Raw genomic sequence first — 17,192 nt, forward strand, 5'->3', positions numbered from 1 at the left:
CCAACTAGGTACTATCATCAATGCTAGAAGGGAGGGAGAGAGGAGGAGGAGGAGGTGGAAGAGGAGGAGGAGGACTGGGGGAGGGTCCTGAGTGCTCTCTGAGCTTGGTGGTCTCCTTGCAGACATTTCATGACCCAACTATGTACTATCCTCAATGCTAGAAGGGAAGGAGGGAGGAAGAGGAGGAGGAGGACTGGGGGAGGGTCTTGGGTGCTCTCTGAGCTTGGTGGTTTTCCTTGCGGACGTTTCATGACCCAACTGGGTAATATCATCAATGCTAGAAGGGAGGGACAGAGGGATGAAGGGGTGGAGGGAGGTGGGGGAGGAGGAGGAGGAAGAGGAGGACTATGAGGTCTCGGGTGCTCTCTGAGCTTGGTGGCTTTCTTTCAGACATTTCATGACCCAACTAGGTATTATCATCAATGCTAGAAGGGAGGGACGGGGGGAGGAGGAGGAGGTGGAAGAGGAGGAGGAGGACTGGGGGAGGGTCCTGGGTGTTCTCTGAGCTTGGTGGTTTCTTTGCAGACGTTTCATGACCCAACTGGGTACTATCATCAATGCTAGAAGGGAAGGAGGGAGGAAGAGGAGGTGGAAGAGGAGGAGGAGGACTGGGGGAGGGTCCTGGGTGCTCTCTGAGCTTGGTGGTCTCCTTGCAGACATTTCATGACCCAACTGGGTAATATCATCAATGCTAGAAAGGAGGGACAGAGGGATGAAGGGGTGGAGGGAGGTGGGGGAGGAGGAGGAGGAAGAGGAAGAGGAGGACTATGAGGTCTCGGGTGCTCTCTGAGCTTGGTGGTTTTCTTGCAGACATTTCATGACCCAACTAGGTACTATCATCAATGCTAGAAGGGAGGGACGGAGGGAGGAGGAGGAGGTGGAAGAGGAGGAGGAGGAGGACGACAATGAGGATGACAAGGACGACTATGGGGTCCCGGGTGCTCTCTGAGCTTGGTGGGGGGATTTGCAGACATTTCATTACCCAACTAGGGAATATCATCAGTGCTAGAAGGGAGTGGGATTTTGGAGGAAGTGGAGGAGGAGGAATGAGGATCTTTGGTGCTCTCTGAGCTTTGTTGTTTTCTTGCCAGTGTTTCATTACCCAAACAAGGTAACATCGTCAGTGCTGGATCAAGTCTAGCAACACCAAGGATGTCCCCCCCCAACTCCAATTTAAGCTCAAACGAGACAGGAAAGATGGAAAAGGAAACTGTGAAGACAATCCGCCTCTTTCTTCTCCTCCTCCTCCTCCTCCCGCAATGGCACAGAATGGAACTGGAACAAATGGTTAATTCAATGTGGGTTTGCTATCCAATTTGAATAGGTGATTCCAGGTGGATTTGCAATCCGGCTCCGTCTTCTTTAATCCTTTGCAAGTCTGACCTGATTTGATTTCGGGATCCCCAAGTGGAGTAATTAGACTCCGAATGTCAACCAAGCTGCTTGAATTGATTTGAAGACCTCAAATCCAATTCAAGCATTCGAGACGCACAAAAAGGTTTCATCGGGAAACCCAAATTGAATTGGAGACAATCTCAAACCAAAACTACTCATTGAATGTTGCCATCCCTCACTGGGGAGAATTCATCCCACATGCACAACTCAAGAGCTAAGAGTTCCATCAGCTACCCTCCCCAAATTAGAATAACAGACTTGGAAGGGACCTTGGAGGACATCTAGTCCAATCCCCTGCTTAGGCAGGAAACCCTACACTACTTCAGACAAGTGGTTGTCCAACATCTTCGTAAAAACTTCCAGTGTTGGAGCATTCATAACTTCGGGAGGCAGGTCCTTCCACTGATTCATTGTTCTAACTGTCAGGAAATTTCTCCTTAGTTCTAAGTTGCTTCTCTCCTTGATTAGTTTCCACCCATTGCTTCTTGTTCTACCCTCAGGTGCTTTGGAGAATAGCTTGACTCCCTCTTCTCTGTGGCAGACCCTGAGATATTGTAGGAATTGTAGGAAGTTATCACCCAGCCCTCTCCAAGAAAAATGAAATATCCTAGGAAATATTGAAAAGGCAGAATATATTTCCCTGGATGTGAAAAGGGAGAGACATATTTTAAAGACAGAATAATTCCCTGCAGCTTCCTGCCCAATCCCCTTTGTCAATGGGCCATTAAGATGCCCAAGCCAGTCCCTTTACATGAGGGTCTTGGCTACAGAGTTGATCTGTGCAGGGTGGTGATGGGATTGTGTGTTTAAGTCCTAATCTACAAAAAACCCAATGGCTCCCTAGGACACACCATCTACCGGAAAAAACACACACACCAACCGCTACTTAAACGCACAATCCCCTCACCACCCTGCACAGATCAACTCTGTAGCCAAGACCCTCATCTCCAGAACCAAACGCCTAGCCGACAAAGACCACCTGAAAACTGAATTACACACTCTCACAAACGTATTAATCTCCAACGGATTCCAAAGAAAAACAATCACCAACCTAATCCAAAGGGAGACTCCCCCCAAAAATCGAGACACAGAACAGGACAATGGCATCGCCTTCCTCCCTTACATCAAAGGCACCACAGATAAAATCAGCAAAATTCTCCACAAACACAATATCAAGGCAGCCTTCAGCACTGACCAAAAAGTAGCCAACATCTTAAGAAACCCCAAAGACAAAATCCAGCTAGAAAACCAAGGAGTCTACAAAATACCATGCAAAATCTACCCTGCAACATACATAGTCAGAAAAGAAGAAAAAACTTCCTCCCTTTTCCAGCACTTTAAAGCTACAGGACATGAAATTAATTTTGAAGGAACCAGGTTAATCTCCAAAACTGAACATTTCAACAAGAGAATAATTATGGAAGCCATCGAAATAGAGAAACACCCCCACAACATGAATAAACGTGACAATACCTCCCGCCTACCAGACATCTGGAAACTAGCCCTAGTCAACAAATGAGCCCCACCCACCACCCAGACCGTTACAACACAAAACAACAACGGATACACAGCCAGCACCAATCAGCACCAATCTATCAATCACGATGCAGCCACACATCCAAATCCACTTACTGAAACAAAGCCAGCACTCCACACACCCCCACCAAGATTTATAGAAAGACGGCAGCTCTGACCACACTTTAAGCCCAAAATTCAGCCTGAAGATGGCTTCTTCAGTATGAGTTCTGTTAAGATACAGCCTGTTGTGCCTTCAAATGGCTACTACTGTACTGCCATAAAATGACTTCTACCATACAACACAGTGGAGTTGCCATGGTAACGGCTTCACGGTACTCAACAATGGGCTCCCTCTGGTAAGGGGGAAAATCTAACATTAGAAATTATGTTGGTCTGGATATTTTCCACCTATAAATAAATACCCAGGCAACCCCGGGTTATTGGTTAGTTAATAAAAAAAGAGCAAAACACAACAGTAGTAATGTTGGAGATAGATACATTGTCAAAGAGAAGAGGAGACAAGAACATAGGAAAGAGATTATATCAAAAAAGTGAAAGGTTTGGTTTGGTTTGGTTTATTTGGATTTATATGCCGCCCTTCTCCAAAAGAAGTACAGCAAAGAAAATAATAGTGCAATATCTCATTATAACAGTAAACCATTACAATTCTATAAACACATATCTAATGCAAACATTATCCTTAAGTTTTCTCCATCATCTGAAATCTACAGGCATAATTCATCACTGGATAAAATATTGCCTACTGTACTGCCCCTTCACCCAAAGACATCAAGAAATATAAATTTTTATGTTCATTTGGCAAACCAGGATTGCCAAATAATCCACATTTTAAAAAATCCCCATTGCTACTATCCAAAAAGCAGATGTATGTATGTATGTGTATGAAGAGAGAGGGGGGGAGAAAGAGAGAGAGAGAAAGAGGGAGAGGGAGGGGGGAAGAGAGAGGGGGGAGAGAGGGAGAAAGAGAGGGGGAAAGAGAAAGAGAGAAAGAGAGGAAAGAGAGGGAGAGGAAAGAGAGAGAGAAAAAGACAAAGAGAGAGAAAGAGAGAAAGGAAAGAGAGAAAAAGAGAGGGAGAGGGAGAAAGAGGGGGGAAGGGAGAGAGAGAAAGAGAGAGGGGGGAAAGAGAGAGGAAAGAGAAAGAGAGAGGAGAGAGAGGGAGAGACTAAAGAGAGAGAGAAAGAGAGGAAAGAGAAAGAGAAAGAGAAAGAGAGGGGGAAAGAGAGAGAGAAGAGAGAGAGAGATCTGTTTGAGATGGGCAGCTATAGAAATTGAATAAGCAAACGAACAGACAAATAAATAAATATTTAAAGTAAAAAAAACCTGAGAAATAAAATATACGGTATACGAAGTCTGCACCAAATTCTAATAAAGGGTATTTTCAGAGCGTCAAGGCTGCCATAAGATAGGACATGGTTTGAACCTCAAATTTTACAATGGGGAGGAGGGTAAGAGATCGAGTTATGGCTTAACCTCATCTATGTACTCCAACTCCCATTCTGTCCAACTTCACCACTCGGTAATTATTGGATCTGTAGTCCAATACCATCTGAAAAGCTAATGCTTCCCGATCAATATTTTATCTCATGCCAGATCACGCTATGGAAATTGTGCTGATGAGAGTTTCTATGCTGTTGACGTCCCACTGACCAAAGTGGAAGATAGCTAAGGCTGTTAATTAGTTAGTTAGTTGGTTCATTAGTGAGTGAGTTAGGTAGCTAGTTAGTTTTGGATTGCATCAGTAGAGGCTAAACCAATTTCGTTGTATACATGATATACAATAACAATAAAGGCTATTGTGTTGTTATAGTTGTTGTTGTTTGAATTAATTAGTCCAAAAAGTCCAGGGAATTTCTAGAAGCCTGGCACTCTGATAACTCAGCCATCAACAGACACATAGACATTAACAACGTTTACAGACTTTGCAAAAGAGACAATCAACCCGTCCAAAAAAGAGAAAAAGACTTCAGGACTTCTCCACCAATAATCAACAACTCCTCGGTTAACATTAGACCAACAATAGCTCCGTCAAGAAGCTGCCAAAGAAGCCAACAGCAAACAGCCCAACCAAAGAATCTCTAAGACCCCCAAACCCACCCACACAGACAGGCGAGTCACCAGAATATAAACTGACAGCAAACAGCACTCCTTGTAAGCACTGATGATGTTACCTAGTTGGGTCATGAAATGTCTGCAAGAAAACAAGCAAACTCAGAGAGCACCAAAGACCTCTCATGTCAGCTCTGAGCTACAAATATTATCTTTCATTGGTTGATTGGTTGGTTGGTTATTTGGCTGGCTGGCTGGCTAGATAGCTAGATAGCTAGTTAGTTAGTTAGTTAGTTAGTTAGTTAGTTAGTTAGTTAGTTAAATGTCTATTGAGATTTTCAGTCATCTATGTCATGGTTGTCCCAAAGGTACTTTTTCAAAAGGCAACTGGACTTGTTTTCTCTTGAAGACGTTTTGCTTCTCGACCAAAAAGCTTCTTCGGTTCTGAAGAAGAAGCTGAACTGAAGAAGCTTCTTGGATGAGAAGCGAAATGTCTTCAAGGAAGTCCAGTGGCTAGTCTAGAGAAAAGAAGAATTAAGGGTAACATGATAGCAGTATTCTAATATTTGAGGGGCTTCCACAAAGAAGGGGGGGTCAAATTATTCTCCAAAGCATCAGAGGGAAGGACAAGAAACAATGGTTGGAAACTAATCAAAGAGATAAGCAACCTGGAATTAAGGAGAAACTTCCTAACAGTGAGGATAATTAATCAGTGGAACATAAATTGCCTTCAAAAATCATGGGCGCTTCATGCCTGGAGGTTTTTAAGAAGAGACTGGGCAGCCACTTGTTTGAAATGGTATAGAGTCTCCTGCTTGAGCAGGGGGCTGGACTAGAAGACCTCCAAGGCCCCTTCCAGATCTATTCTATCCTAAGTTAATTAGTTACTTTTATTACAGTAGACGTCCCGATCTTAGATCTTTGATGGTTTGGGTCTTTGAGAGAACCGTCCAACCCCACATTGGTCTTGAACAATTATGCTTCTTTTTTGCTTTCACCAAAAACAAAGGTTAAAAAATTGGAACTCTGAACAAAACGAAATGAACATCTGAAGGAGCTTCATAGCCAAAAGCCCAGATACCATAAGGCATTTTCAGTTCAGAGCAGAACAACAGATGAGTCGCCATACAACAAATTCTCAGAGAATGTGGCCACTTAGTGCTTTCTGCAAACACCTCTCTTTGTCTCCTTTTTCAACTCCCAATCTAGAAAAGAACTTTTTTTTTTAAACCAAAATAATATTCAGCTTTTTTTCTTTTATGCTTTGTGTTTCAAAAACACAATCATTGGAAAAAGTCTAGTAGATGCAAATAAAATAAGAGATGTTTGACTTAAAGCATGTCTCTGAAACGCATTTCCCCATATGAATGGGATAGAGGTAGTCCTTAACTTACGACCACAACTGAGCCTAACATTTCTGTCGCTGAGCGAGACAGGGGTTAAGTGAGTCTTGCTGAAACATTTCACGATGTTTCTTGCCGCAGTTGTTAAGGGAATCACGGCAGTTGTTCAGTCAGTAACACGGTTGTTAAGTGAAACTGGCTTCCCCCTCACCTTTGCTGATCAGAAGGTCGCAAAAGGGGAACACATTGCAACCGTCATAAATATGAGTCAGTGGGCAAGCATCTGAATTTTGATCGCGCGACCATGGGGATGCTGCCACAGTCATAAGAGTGAAAAATGGTCATAAGTCACTTTTTTCAGTGCCATTGTTAACTTCAAGCAGTCACTAAATAATACTGTAAATTGTGAACGACCTCTACTTAAAAGGACAATATAATTCATTGTAAAGTACAAAAACATTACAATTTTCTACCAGGCTGTTCACATAATTATACCAGGCTGCCTTCATTTTCCAGTTGCAAAAAAAGACTTGATCCGTCTCATAAATGTAAACTTCTAGCTTTGACAATCACATACCAACCAAGTCACTGAGATTGTACAATTTTACCATCAGAAATCTCTCCCCTTTTTGTCCTAAACTAAAAATAATCTCTGCCACTATATTATCACTTTGCAAACTCCCTCGGTCTGAATGTAATGCTAGAGAATAAAACAGGCACGGAGAGCGCATAAAAGCTATTTGGTGGCTTGAGAAGAGAATTTGTTGGCAGGACCGTGGCATAAAGGCATCAAGGTTTAAACCATCTATTCCATGTTAAGCATGTTGCACAATATTTTCTGACCCTGTGTTTTTTAAGCCTGATTTGTACCCAGTGGAATAATATAGGAATACCACAGCAGATTTTCTCTGTTTATGTTTTTAATCTGCTGTGTTTTTTACAATGGATCTTTTAAGGTTTTCCAATGTTTTTATGTCGTAAGCTACCCAGAGCTAGCCAGAAACAGATGGATGGATGGATGGATGGATGGATGGATGGATGGATGGATGGATGGATGGGTAGATAGATATGATGATGGATATAGTTAGACAGACAGATGGATGGATGGCTGGCTGGATAGATAGACATGATGATGAAGGAGGAGGAGGAGGAGGAGGAGGAGGAGGAGGAGGAGGAGGAGGAGGAGGAGGAGGAGGAGGAGGAGGAGGAGGAGATGGATGGATATGATGATGAAGAAGAAGAAAGAAGATAGAGGGATGAATGGATGGGTGGGTGGGTGGGTAGATATGGTGATGAAGATAGATATAGTTAGAAAGACAGATGGATGGATAGGTAGATAGATGATAGATAGATAGATAGATAGATAGATAGATAGATAGATAGATAGATAGATGAAGATAGAATGATGAAGATAGATATAGATAGACAGTCGGATGGATAGGTAGATAGATAATATAAAAAGAAGAAGAAGAAGAAGAAGAAGAAGAAGAAGAAGAAGAAGAAGAAGAAGAAGAGGAGAAGGAGGAGGAGGAGGAGGAGGAGGAGGAGGAGGAGGAGGAGGAGGAGGAGGAGGATAGATGATGATAGATAGATAGATAGATAGATAGATAGATAGATAGATAGATAGATAGATGATAGATGATTAAGAGTTCACTTTTACATGCTTTCCAATTCTGCAATATAGTTATCAATGATTTTTAAATTGCTATATAATATTATGGACAACATGCATATAGAAAGGATTTTTTGTGGAGAAATAACATTCAAGACCAGGGATTTTTTTTCCTGTGATTCCTCCTCCCCTTTTTTTCTTTAATTTTAGCTCTAAGTTAGGGGGTGGAGGAATGACTCCCTCGGTGTTGAATGTGTTGGTAACTGAGTCCAGTTACTTAGAAGAGTGATTTTTTGATTTTAGCAGACTTGAGTATCGTTTTCATCCTGAATACCTGTCATTTACCCAATATACCATAATGGTTTTTTTTTTTATTTATAGCCATCAGTAAACTGCAAAACAGAAGTCCTTCTGTCTCACGCATAGCTGGAGCAGCGAGGAACAACAGATCTGATTAAATTGGCTTTATAAAGAGGCAGGCGAACATGTGCACACCAGTAAAAACACAAAGTCAGATTGGTGAAATCATCTGTGTGTAAAGTCACTGTGTTTTAGCTACCTGCATGCCTGAATGATTCATTTAAGAATATAGAAGAGAAGGGAAGAGAATAAGGAAGAGAAGAGATGGGAATATAGAAGAGAAGAGAATAAGGAAGAGAAGGGAAGGGAATATAGAAGAGAAGAGAATAAGGAAGAGAAGAGAAAGGAAAAGAAGAGATGAGAAGAGAAAAGAAGGGAAAGGAAGGGAAGGGAATATAGAAGAGAAGAGAATACGGAAGAGAAGAGAAAGGAAGAGAAGAGAAGGGAATATAGAAGAGAATACGGAAGAGAAGAGAATAAGGAAGAGAAGAGAAGGGATAGGAAGGGAATATAGAAGAGAAGAGAATGAAGAGAAGAGAAGGGAAGGGAATAAGGAAGAGAAGAAAGAATAGAATAGAATAGAATAGAATAGAATGGAATGGAATGGAATGGAATGGAATCCAATCTAATACAATACAATACAATACAATACAATACAATATAATAAAGTACAATAAGGAACGGAACAGAATAGAATAGAATAACTAAGTTGGAAGTGACCTTAAAGGTCTTCTAGTCCAACCTCCTGCTTAGGCCAGAAAGAGGCTAGGAAAGATGCAGAGGAGCCCCACAGCAGAAGATGCAGTTTGGATCCTGATCTCAGACAGTTATAGAGGTAGCCCTTGATTTAAAATCATTCTCACCTCTTCTGATATGCAAGCAGTCCTCGATTTACGACCACAATTGAGCATAAAATGTCTCCAGCTGGGCAACTGTTAAGCGAATTTTGCCCCATTTTACAACCTTTCCTTCCAGGGTTGTAAAGTGAACCCCTGCAGCTGATAAGTTAGTCACAAGGTCGTTTGCTCCTGGAGGCAGCCATCTCAATTTCTCCAGCGTATTTCTTCGTTTCTTTCTACGCTCAAGGCATGCCACCAGACTGAGGCCATAGTCATTCTCCCTCTAGCTTTTCGTTCTGATCTCTGGATTAATTTAGTTTCTTTTACAACCGCGATGGCGAACCGATGGCACATGTGCCACAGGTGGCAGGTCGAGCCTTCTCTGCAGGCACACGACCCATCTGCCAGCTCAGCTCCACCACGCATGCAGGCGCACCTCCCGTTGGCAGCTGATTTTCCGGTCTCGGCCGTACATGCAGGATATGCACACGCATACGGATGTGTGTGTGTGTGTGCTTGCATGCATATGTGCAGAGGGCAGGGGGGAGCATGGGGGTGCAGTGTGGGCCCCTGTGCCCCGTTTTTGGTACCAGGAGGCTTCAGGGAGGCCAAAACAGAGCACGGGAGTGCGGAGCAGCCCCCCCCCCCCCGGCCATTTTTGGACACCAGAGGCTTCAGGGAGGCCTGCTAGGCCCAAAATGGGGCATGGGGGGGGGGGGGCAAGGCAGCCCCCATATCCCATTTTGTGTCCCAGGAGGCTTCATGGAGGCCTGCTAGGCCCCAAATGGGTTGCAGGGGGTGGAGCAGCCCCCCATAGCCCACTTTTTTCTCCCAGGAAGCTTCAGGGAGGCCTGCTAGGCCCAAAATGGGTTGCAGGGGGTGGGGCATCCCCCCCACAGCCCATTTTTGGACCCAGGAGGCTTCAGGGAGGCCTGCTAGGCCCAAAATGGGGCATGGGGGGAGGTTTGTGTGCATGCGTGGGGGTGGGGGGAGCGCCTGGGTCTCACGCATGCAGGGGGCGGAGCACATTGCATTAGGGTGTGGGCATGAGCGCACGCCCTACCATGCCCGCCTGCTCCCTTTCAGTGTACAAGGACAAAAAGGTTAGCCATCACTGTTTTAGGAGACACCAGATCTCTTTATCCACCTTCTGTCTCACTAAACCCCTGGGATAAATGAAAGAATTGCCTTCCGGTGTCCTTGACTTGCAGCCATTCATTTAACGAAAATGCGAAGCTACAACGGCACTGCAAGGAATGACTTACGTCCATTTTTCACAGTTACGACCGTGGCAACATCCCCAGGGGTCATGTGATCAAAATTCGGCTCATATTTATAACGGACACGTGATCCTCTTTTGCACCCTTCTGGCAAACAAAGTCAAGGGGGAAGCCAGATTCACGCAAGAACCCAGCTGCAGTGATTCACTTAACGACCGTTGCAAGAAAGGTTGTAAAACGGGGCAAAATTCACAGAGCAACGCCCTTGCTTAGCGACTTAAATTTTGAGCTCAATGGCCGGTTGTAAGTCGAGGGCGACCTGTATTCATTCGAAAGAGGTATCTGAAAACGAAATGCCCGTAATGGGTGGTGTTTTTGTGTATGTATGGCAGGGGTGTCCAAACTTGAGAACTTTAAGACTTGTGGACTTCAACTCCCAGAATTCTTTAAGACTTGTGGACTTCAACTCCCAGAATTCTATGCTGGCTGGGGAATTCTGGGAATTGAAGTCCACAAGTCTTAAAGTTCCCAAGTTTAGACACCCCTGGTTTATGAGGTTGAAGTGGATCTTCAGGAGGTGAACGTCTGTTTGAAGCAGTGTTTCTCAAACTTGGCGACTTTAAGTCCTGTGGACTTCAACTCCCAGAATCCCCCAGCCAGCATAGCTGGCTGGGGAATTCTGGGAGTTGAAGTCCACAGGACTTAAAGTCGCCAAGTTTGAGAAACACTGGTTTGAAGTGTCTCGTAGGTGCAAACCCAGAAACACACCAACCCAACCCCAAGGCTGCATGAATAGAAAGAATTTCAAATTCCAGCAAGTCTTTGCAGGATTCAATCACTGTCTCGGCTGGACCTCCCCTTCCAGTTGCTGTGTTCAGCTTGAGAGATCACAAGTCTTAAAAAAGGGATTCAGACAAACTGAAGCAGGTGCTAGCGAAGGGGGAGAATAAATTCCAGAGTTGATTTTGGAATTGAATTTGAATTTTTTTTTAAAAAAATTCTCCTGGTGAAAGAAGAGGTTTTATGCTGTAAACAATTAAAATAGGAAATTCTCTTCTCTGCCTCTCTCTCTCTCTCTTCCCCTCCCTCCCTCACTAGTTTTATGCTGTAAACAATTATAATAGGGATCTATCTGTCTGTCTATCTGTCTGTCTATTTGTCTGTCTGTCTGTCTAGCTAGCTAGCTAGCTATCTCTATCATATCTATCTATCTATCTATCTATCTATCTATCTATCTATCTATCTATCTATCTATCATCTATCTATCTATCTCTCCCTCCCTCCCCCCTTCTCTTTCTATCTAGTTTTGTGCTGCAGACAATTATAAAAGGGGAGCTATCTATTTGTATATTTGTCTGCCTATCTATCTAGCTATCTAGCTATCTCTATCTGTCTGTCTGTCTGTCTGTCTGTCTGACTATCTATCTATCTCTCCCTCACTCCCCCTTCTCTCTAACTAGTTTTATGCTGCAAAGAATTATAATAGGGGATCTGTCTGTCTGTCTGTTTATCTCTCTGTCTGTCTATCTATCTATCATCTATCTATCTATCTATCTATCTATCTATCTATCATCTATCTATCTATCTATCTATCTATCATCTATCTATCTATCTATCTATCTATCTATCATCTATCATCTATCTATCCATCTGTACTGTGTTTTCCCGAAAATAAGACAGTCTCTTATTTTCTTTTGCACCCCCCCCCCCCTGAAATAAATGCTTGGCCTTATTTCTGGGGAGGTCTTATTATTTTTGAGGTGCAGGAGGCGGCAATCGTGGTCACCTCATGGCTGCTGCTGTGTTGCAATCTTTTCAGGGAGGGCTTATTTTAGCGCATGTGCTCAAAAGCCCGATTGGGCTTATTATCCGGGGAGGTCTTATTTTGGGGAAAACAGGTTCTATCTATCTATCATCTATCTATCTATCTATCTATCTATCTATCTATCTATCTATCTATCTATCTATCTATCATCTATCTATCTATCATCTTCTCATCTTCCTCCCACATTCATTGTTTTATGCTGGCAAACATACCTAATACCAAACTCGACTGCAGAAAAGACAACTTCAGCAACAGAGGGGTCAATGCCAGGAATGCATTACCTGAACCAGTGGTTTCTTCCCCAAACCCCCAAAACTTTAACCTTAGACTGTCTACTGTCGACCTCATCCCATTCCTAAGAGGTCTGCAAGGGGTGTGCATAAGCACCCCAATGGGCCTACCGCCCCTGTCCTAACAGCCCCATTTATTCGTATCCATTTCATGTATCCATAATCTTGTATGTACTTATATCTATTGTCTTATATACCAACGATGGCGAACCTTTTTTGGCTCGCGTGCCATAGATGGGGGGAGCGCAGGGGGGGTCGTGTGGAGGCGTGCCGCACCCATAATGCAATGCACGACCCCCCCAGTGTGCATGCACGCACTACAGGCGCCCCCCCCCCATTTTTCCATGATTTTTTTGCCCTCCCCAGGCTCCAGAGGCTTTATAGGAGCATGGGGAGGGAGAAAACAGCCTCCCCGCCCCCCCCCCCCCCAGAAGCCCTCCAGAGGCTTCAGGGACCTTCAGGAGGCTTCCCTGAAGCCTCCGAAGCAGTCAAAACAACCCTCTGAGCAAACCGGAAGTGCTCGGAGGGTCGTTTTAAGCACTCCGAAGGCTTCAGGGACCTTCAAGAGGCTTCCCTGAAGCCTTCGGAGCGCTCAAAACGACCCTCCGAGCAAATAGGAAGTCTGTTCCCAAACTTCCGGTTTGCCCGTAGGGCCGGTTTCTGGCGCTCCGAATCCTCCAGAGGGCCTCCGGGTGTGGGGGGGAGGCTCTTTTCCCCCTCCCCAGGTTCCTATAAAGCCTCTGGAGCCTGGGGAGAGCGAAAAATGGCTTTAAAAAAGGGTGAACTCAGCTGACAGGGCAGCGCCTCGCGTGCCCTGACAAATGGCTCCGCGTGCCACCTGTGGCACGCGTGCCATAGGTTCACTATCACTGTTATATACACTTGACAAAACAAACAAATAATATAAAATAAAAAGTAATATACCTTCCTCCTCCTCCACAGCAACCCTTTGAGGTGAGTTGGGCTGAGAGAGAGAGAGAGGGACTGTCCCAGAGTCACCCAGCTGGCTTTCTTATCTAAAGTGGAACTAGAACTCCCATTCTTCTGGCAATTGGCCTCAAGTCACCCAGTTGGCTTTCATTCCTAAGGCAGGACTGGAACTCGCCATCTTTTGGTGATTGACCCAAAATCATGCAGCCAACGTTCATGCCCAAAGCAGGACTAGAACTCACAGTCTCCTGGTGATTTGGCCCAACATCAACCTACTGGCTTAGAGGCCTAAGGTTGACTGGAACTCACTGTCTCCTGGTGATTGGCTCAAAGTTATTCAGCCGGTTTTTGTGCCTAAGGTGGGACTCAAACTCACTGCCTCCTGCTTTTTAGCCTGGTCCTCTCTTCTCCTCCTGACATTTGATTTTTATTATTTGAAGAATAGGAATAAAGATTTTTTTTTTAAATTCTTCTGCAAAAACCCAGCTTGCCAGTAAAAAAGAGTTCTAACAAATCTGAGGAGACAAATCAGAGCCAGCCTGGACTCTTTCAAGGTCTATCAGGGAAGAAGGTATGAATTGACTCTCCATAGCACCCAAGAGAAAGACAAAAAATAATAATAATCAATGGATAGAAGCTTTATAGAGGGAGACCAAAACTTGAAACAAGAAGAATTTTTGGTGAGAGTCATGGAAGATCCTATCTTCTGGAATGGAATGGAATGGAATGGAGTGGGAAGGGAAGGGAAGGAAGAAGGAAAGGAAGGGGAGGAGAGGAGAGGAAGGAATGAAATGAAAGGAAGAAGGAAGGGAAAAGGGAAGATAAGGAAAAGGAAAGGGGGAAGGGAAGGGAAGGAGAGGAGAGGAGAGGAAAGGAGGAAGGGAAGGGAAAAAGGAAGAGAAGGAAAAAGGAAGGGGGAAGGGAAGAAAAAAGGGAAGAGAAGGGAGAAGGAAAGGAAAGGAGAGGGAAGGAAGAAGGGAAGGAAAAGGGAAAAGAAGGGAAAGGAGAAGGGAAAGGAAAGAAAGAAGGGAAGAGAAGGGAAGGGGGAAGGGAAGGGAAGGAGAGAAGAGGAGAGGGAAGGAAGAAGGAAAGGAAAAAGGGAAGAGAAGGGAAGGTAAGAAGGAAAGGAAAGGAAGAAGGGAAGGGAAAAGGGAAGAGAAGGGAAAAGGAAAGGAAAGGAAAGCAAACAAAGGAAAGGAAGAGGAAGAGGAAGAAGAAGGAGCAAATGCAGAGTTCTATGGTGGGGAAAGCTTGTCCACTTGCACTTGCAGTTCCAATGTGCAAAGGGACAGTGAGAGAGAGAGAAAGACAGACTAACCCAAGTCAGCGAATGAGTAAGGGAAAGAGCTTGGGGGGGGGGGGGGCATCGTAGTAGCCCAGCTTCAAGGACTCTGATCCTAGCAAAGCCAAGAAGCTACCATTGCCTCCAACTGTCTCTTCTTCTGCAAAAAAATGTAAAAAAAAAAAATTCACACAGCTCCACAAAATCGAATAAAGCAATGAGATTTCAATCCAGGACAAGATCTTTTTCGGGACACCTGGCTAGCTAGGTGTGGTTGCTTCTGCCCAAACCAAGGCAGCTGGCTTGCCTCCAGATGTTGTGGGTGCTCCCAACACTGGAGGTTTTTAAGAAGAGACTGGACAACCATTTGTCATGCTTGAGAAAGATGGGCGAGAAGACCTCCCACCTCCCTTCAATCCTGATATTCTGTTATTCATTGATCGTTCCCATCAAGGATGATTTTCTAGAGGGCATTTCTCTTGGGTTTAGATGTTTGGAACATTTTACTGATTAAATTATTGAGTTATGCAGTCGTGCATTTCACCTAGGTGGCTCTGCGTGGAGCACATTAACAGCCTTTGTCAAATTAATGTCCCCATTTTCACCCATGGATAAGGCGACTATTAATCTACATTGCATTTGACCTCTTTGGGCCCCTTACACTCCCCACTCCAAAGATTGCCATAGTTAGACATTAGAGCATTGATGACGTTATCTAATTGGGTAATGAAATGTCATTAAGAAAACAACCAAGCTCAGAGACCCCCAGGGCCCCAAAGACCTCCTCCTCCTCCTTCCCTTCTAGCACTGATGAGGTTACCTAGGTAGTAATGAAATGTCTGCAAGAAATCTACCAAACTCAGAGAGTACCAAGGACCCCACAGTCTTCCCTCCTCCCTCCTCCACCTCCTCCTCTTCTTCCTTCTAGCACTGATGATGATCCTTCTCATCCTCCTCTTCCTCTTCTTCCTCCTCCTCCTCCTCCTCCTTTCTAGCACTGATGAGATTACCTAGGTAGGTAATGAAATGTCTGCAAGAAATCTACCAAGCTCAAAAACAAAGTGCTCCTAGATAAAACCGATGACACCACACGGGATACACAAGACACGGGAGGTGCCGGAGCCTTGCTGGAGGGGGGAGAAGAGGCAACACCGAGAAAACTTAGATCACAAAAGTGAATTAGAAAAATAATGCAATTGCTAATACAGAGAATTTTTCTATTTGATATAAAATAGATTGAAATTATTTGAAGATATAAGGTAAAAAATATGCTGTCAAAATATTGCTAAGTAGTGAATACTTAATGTATTAATAAGTGAAAGTTATGAGAATTGGGGGGAGTGCCATTTCCTGCATAACGTAGCTGTCAAAATTTGTAACTTCATCCACCATCCCTTTCCCTGAAATTTTCTGTAAAACCAATAAAAAATGTTTACAAAAAAAAAGAAAAAAGAAATCTACCAAGCTCAGAGAGTGCCAAGGACCCCACAGTCTTCCTCCTCCTCTTCCTCCACCTCCTCCTCTTCCTCCCTTCTAGCATTGATGATGTTACCTAGCTGGGTAATGAAATGTCTGCAAAAATCTACCAAGCTCAGAGAGCACCAAAAACCACAGTCTTCCTCCCCCTTCCCCTCCCCCTTCTCCTCCTCCTCCTCCTCCCTTCTAGCACTGATGATGTTACCTAGCTGGGTAATGAAACGTCCTGCAAGAAAGCTACCAAGCTCAAAGAGCACCCGGACCCCACAGTCCTCCTCCTCCCCACTCCTTTCTAGCACTGACAATATTGCCTAGTTGGGTCAAGAAACGTCTGCAAGGAAACCACCAAGCTCAGAGAGCACCAAGGACCCTCATCTCAACCCAGAGCTACAAATATTCCCCTTTCAAACCTCCCTCGATCTTAATGTCTATTTTAGGGGGCCCGAATGCAGAAACCTGCCCATTGAGCTCAATGGGATTGAATGTTTGAGCCCACGTAGATGGAGACTTAGTCTTTCTATTTCTACTTCCTCTAGCCATGTCTCGGATCACTTCCATTGGGTTGGAACAAGAACATTATTTCTTGAAATCGCTTCTAGATGCCTGTGAGAGAAAAGAATTTTGCACATGCGCCAGGGTGCCCTTGTCTTCTCAATCGCTCTGCCCCAGAATTCTCCACCAAGAAAAAACATTCCCCAAAGCAAAGGATCGTCCCTTTGAGAAGACACTCCTGCTCCCCCTGACTTCATCCCACGCAGGTCTGCTCACCTGACGATAACATACATGACCGAGCAGTTGCCCACGAGTCCTACGATGCAGACAATGGAGTAGACAATCACAATGGTGACCTTGATCCTCATGGAAGGAACCCATCGGTGGTCCGGTTGTGGAACCAGTCCCCCAAGCTCATATTCCAGAGGGACGAGTCATTCATCAGCCTGGACATGTAGAGGACATCCCCCACTTGAGTGTGGAAAAAGGGGTCCATCCTGAACGCAGACGGGGTCGCGAGCTCTGGATTGAGGAAAGAGAGA

The 17,192-nt window shown here is 44.4% G+C and overlaps 1 protein-coding gene across 1 annotated transcript in view; it reads right to left on the bottom strand.

The window, feature by feature from the left end:
* Positions 1-17,192, bottom strand: part of OPRL1 (opioid related nociceptin receptor 1) — a gene marked incomplete at its 3' end in the record, with an annotated part of 40,161 nt that overhangs the window by 21,238 nt on the left and 1,731 nt on the right. Inside the window, 2 exon segments of the mRNA XM_081949780.1 lie at positions 16,927-17,017; positions 17,020-17,172. Coding sequence (XP_081805906.1) covers positions 16,927-17,017; positions 17,020-17,146 — 218 coding nt within the window. The 5' untranslated portion in view covers positions 17,147-17,172.

This window comes from Natrix helvetica, assembly GCF_964273705.1.
Source record: "Natrix helvetica genome assembly, chromosome: 3".
NCBI lineage: Eukaryota > Metazoa > Chordata > Lepidosauria > Squamata > Natricidae > Natrix > Natrix helvetica.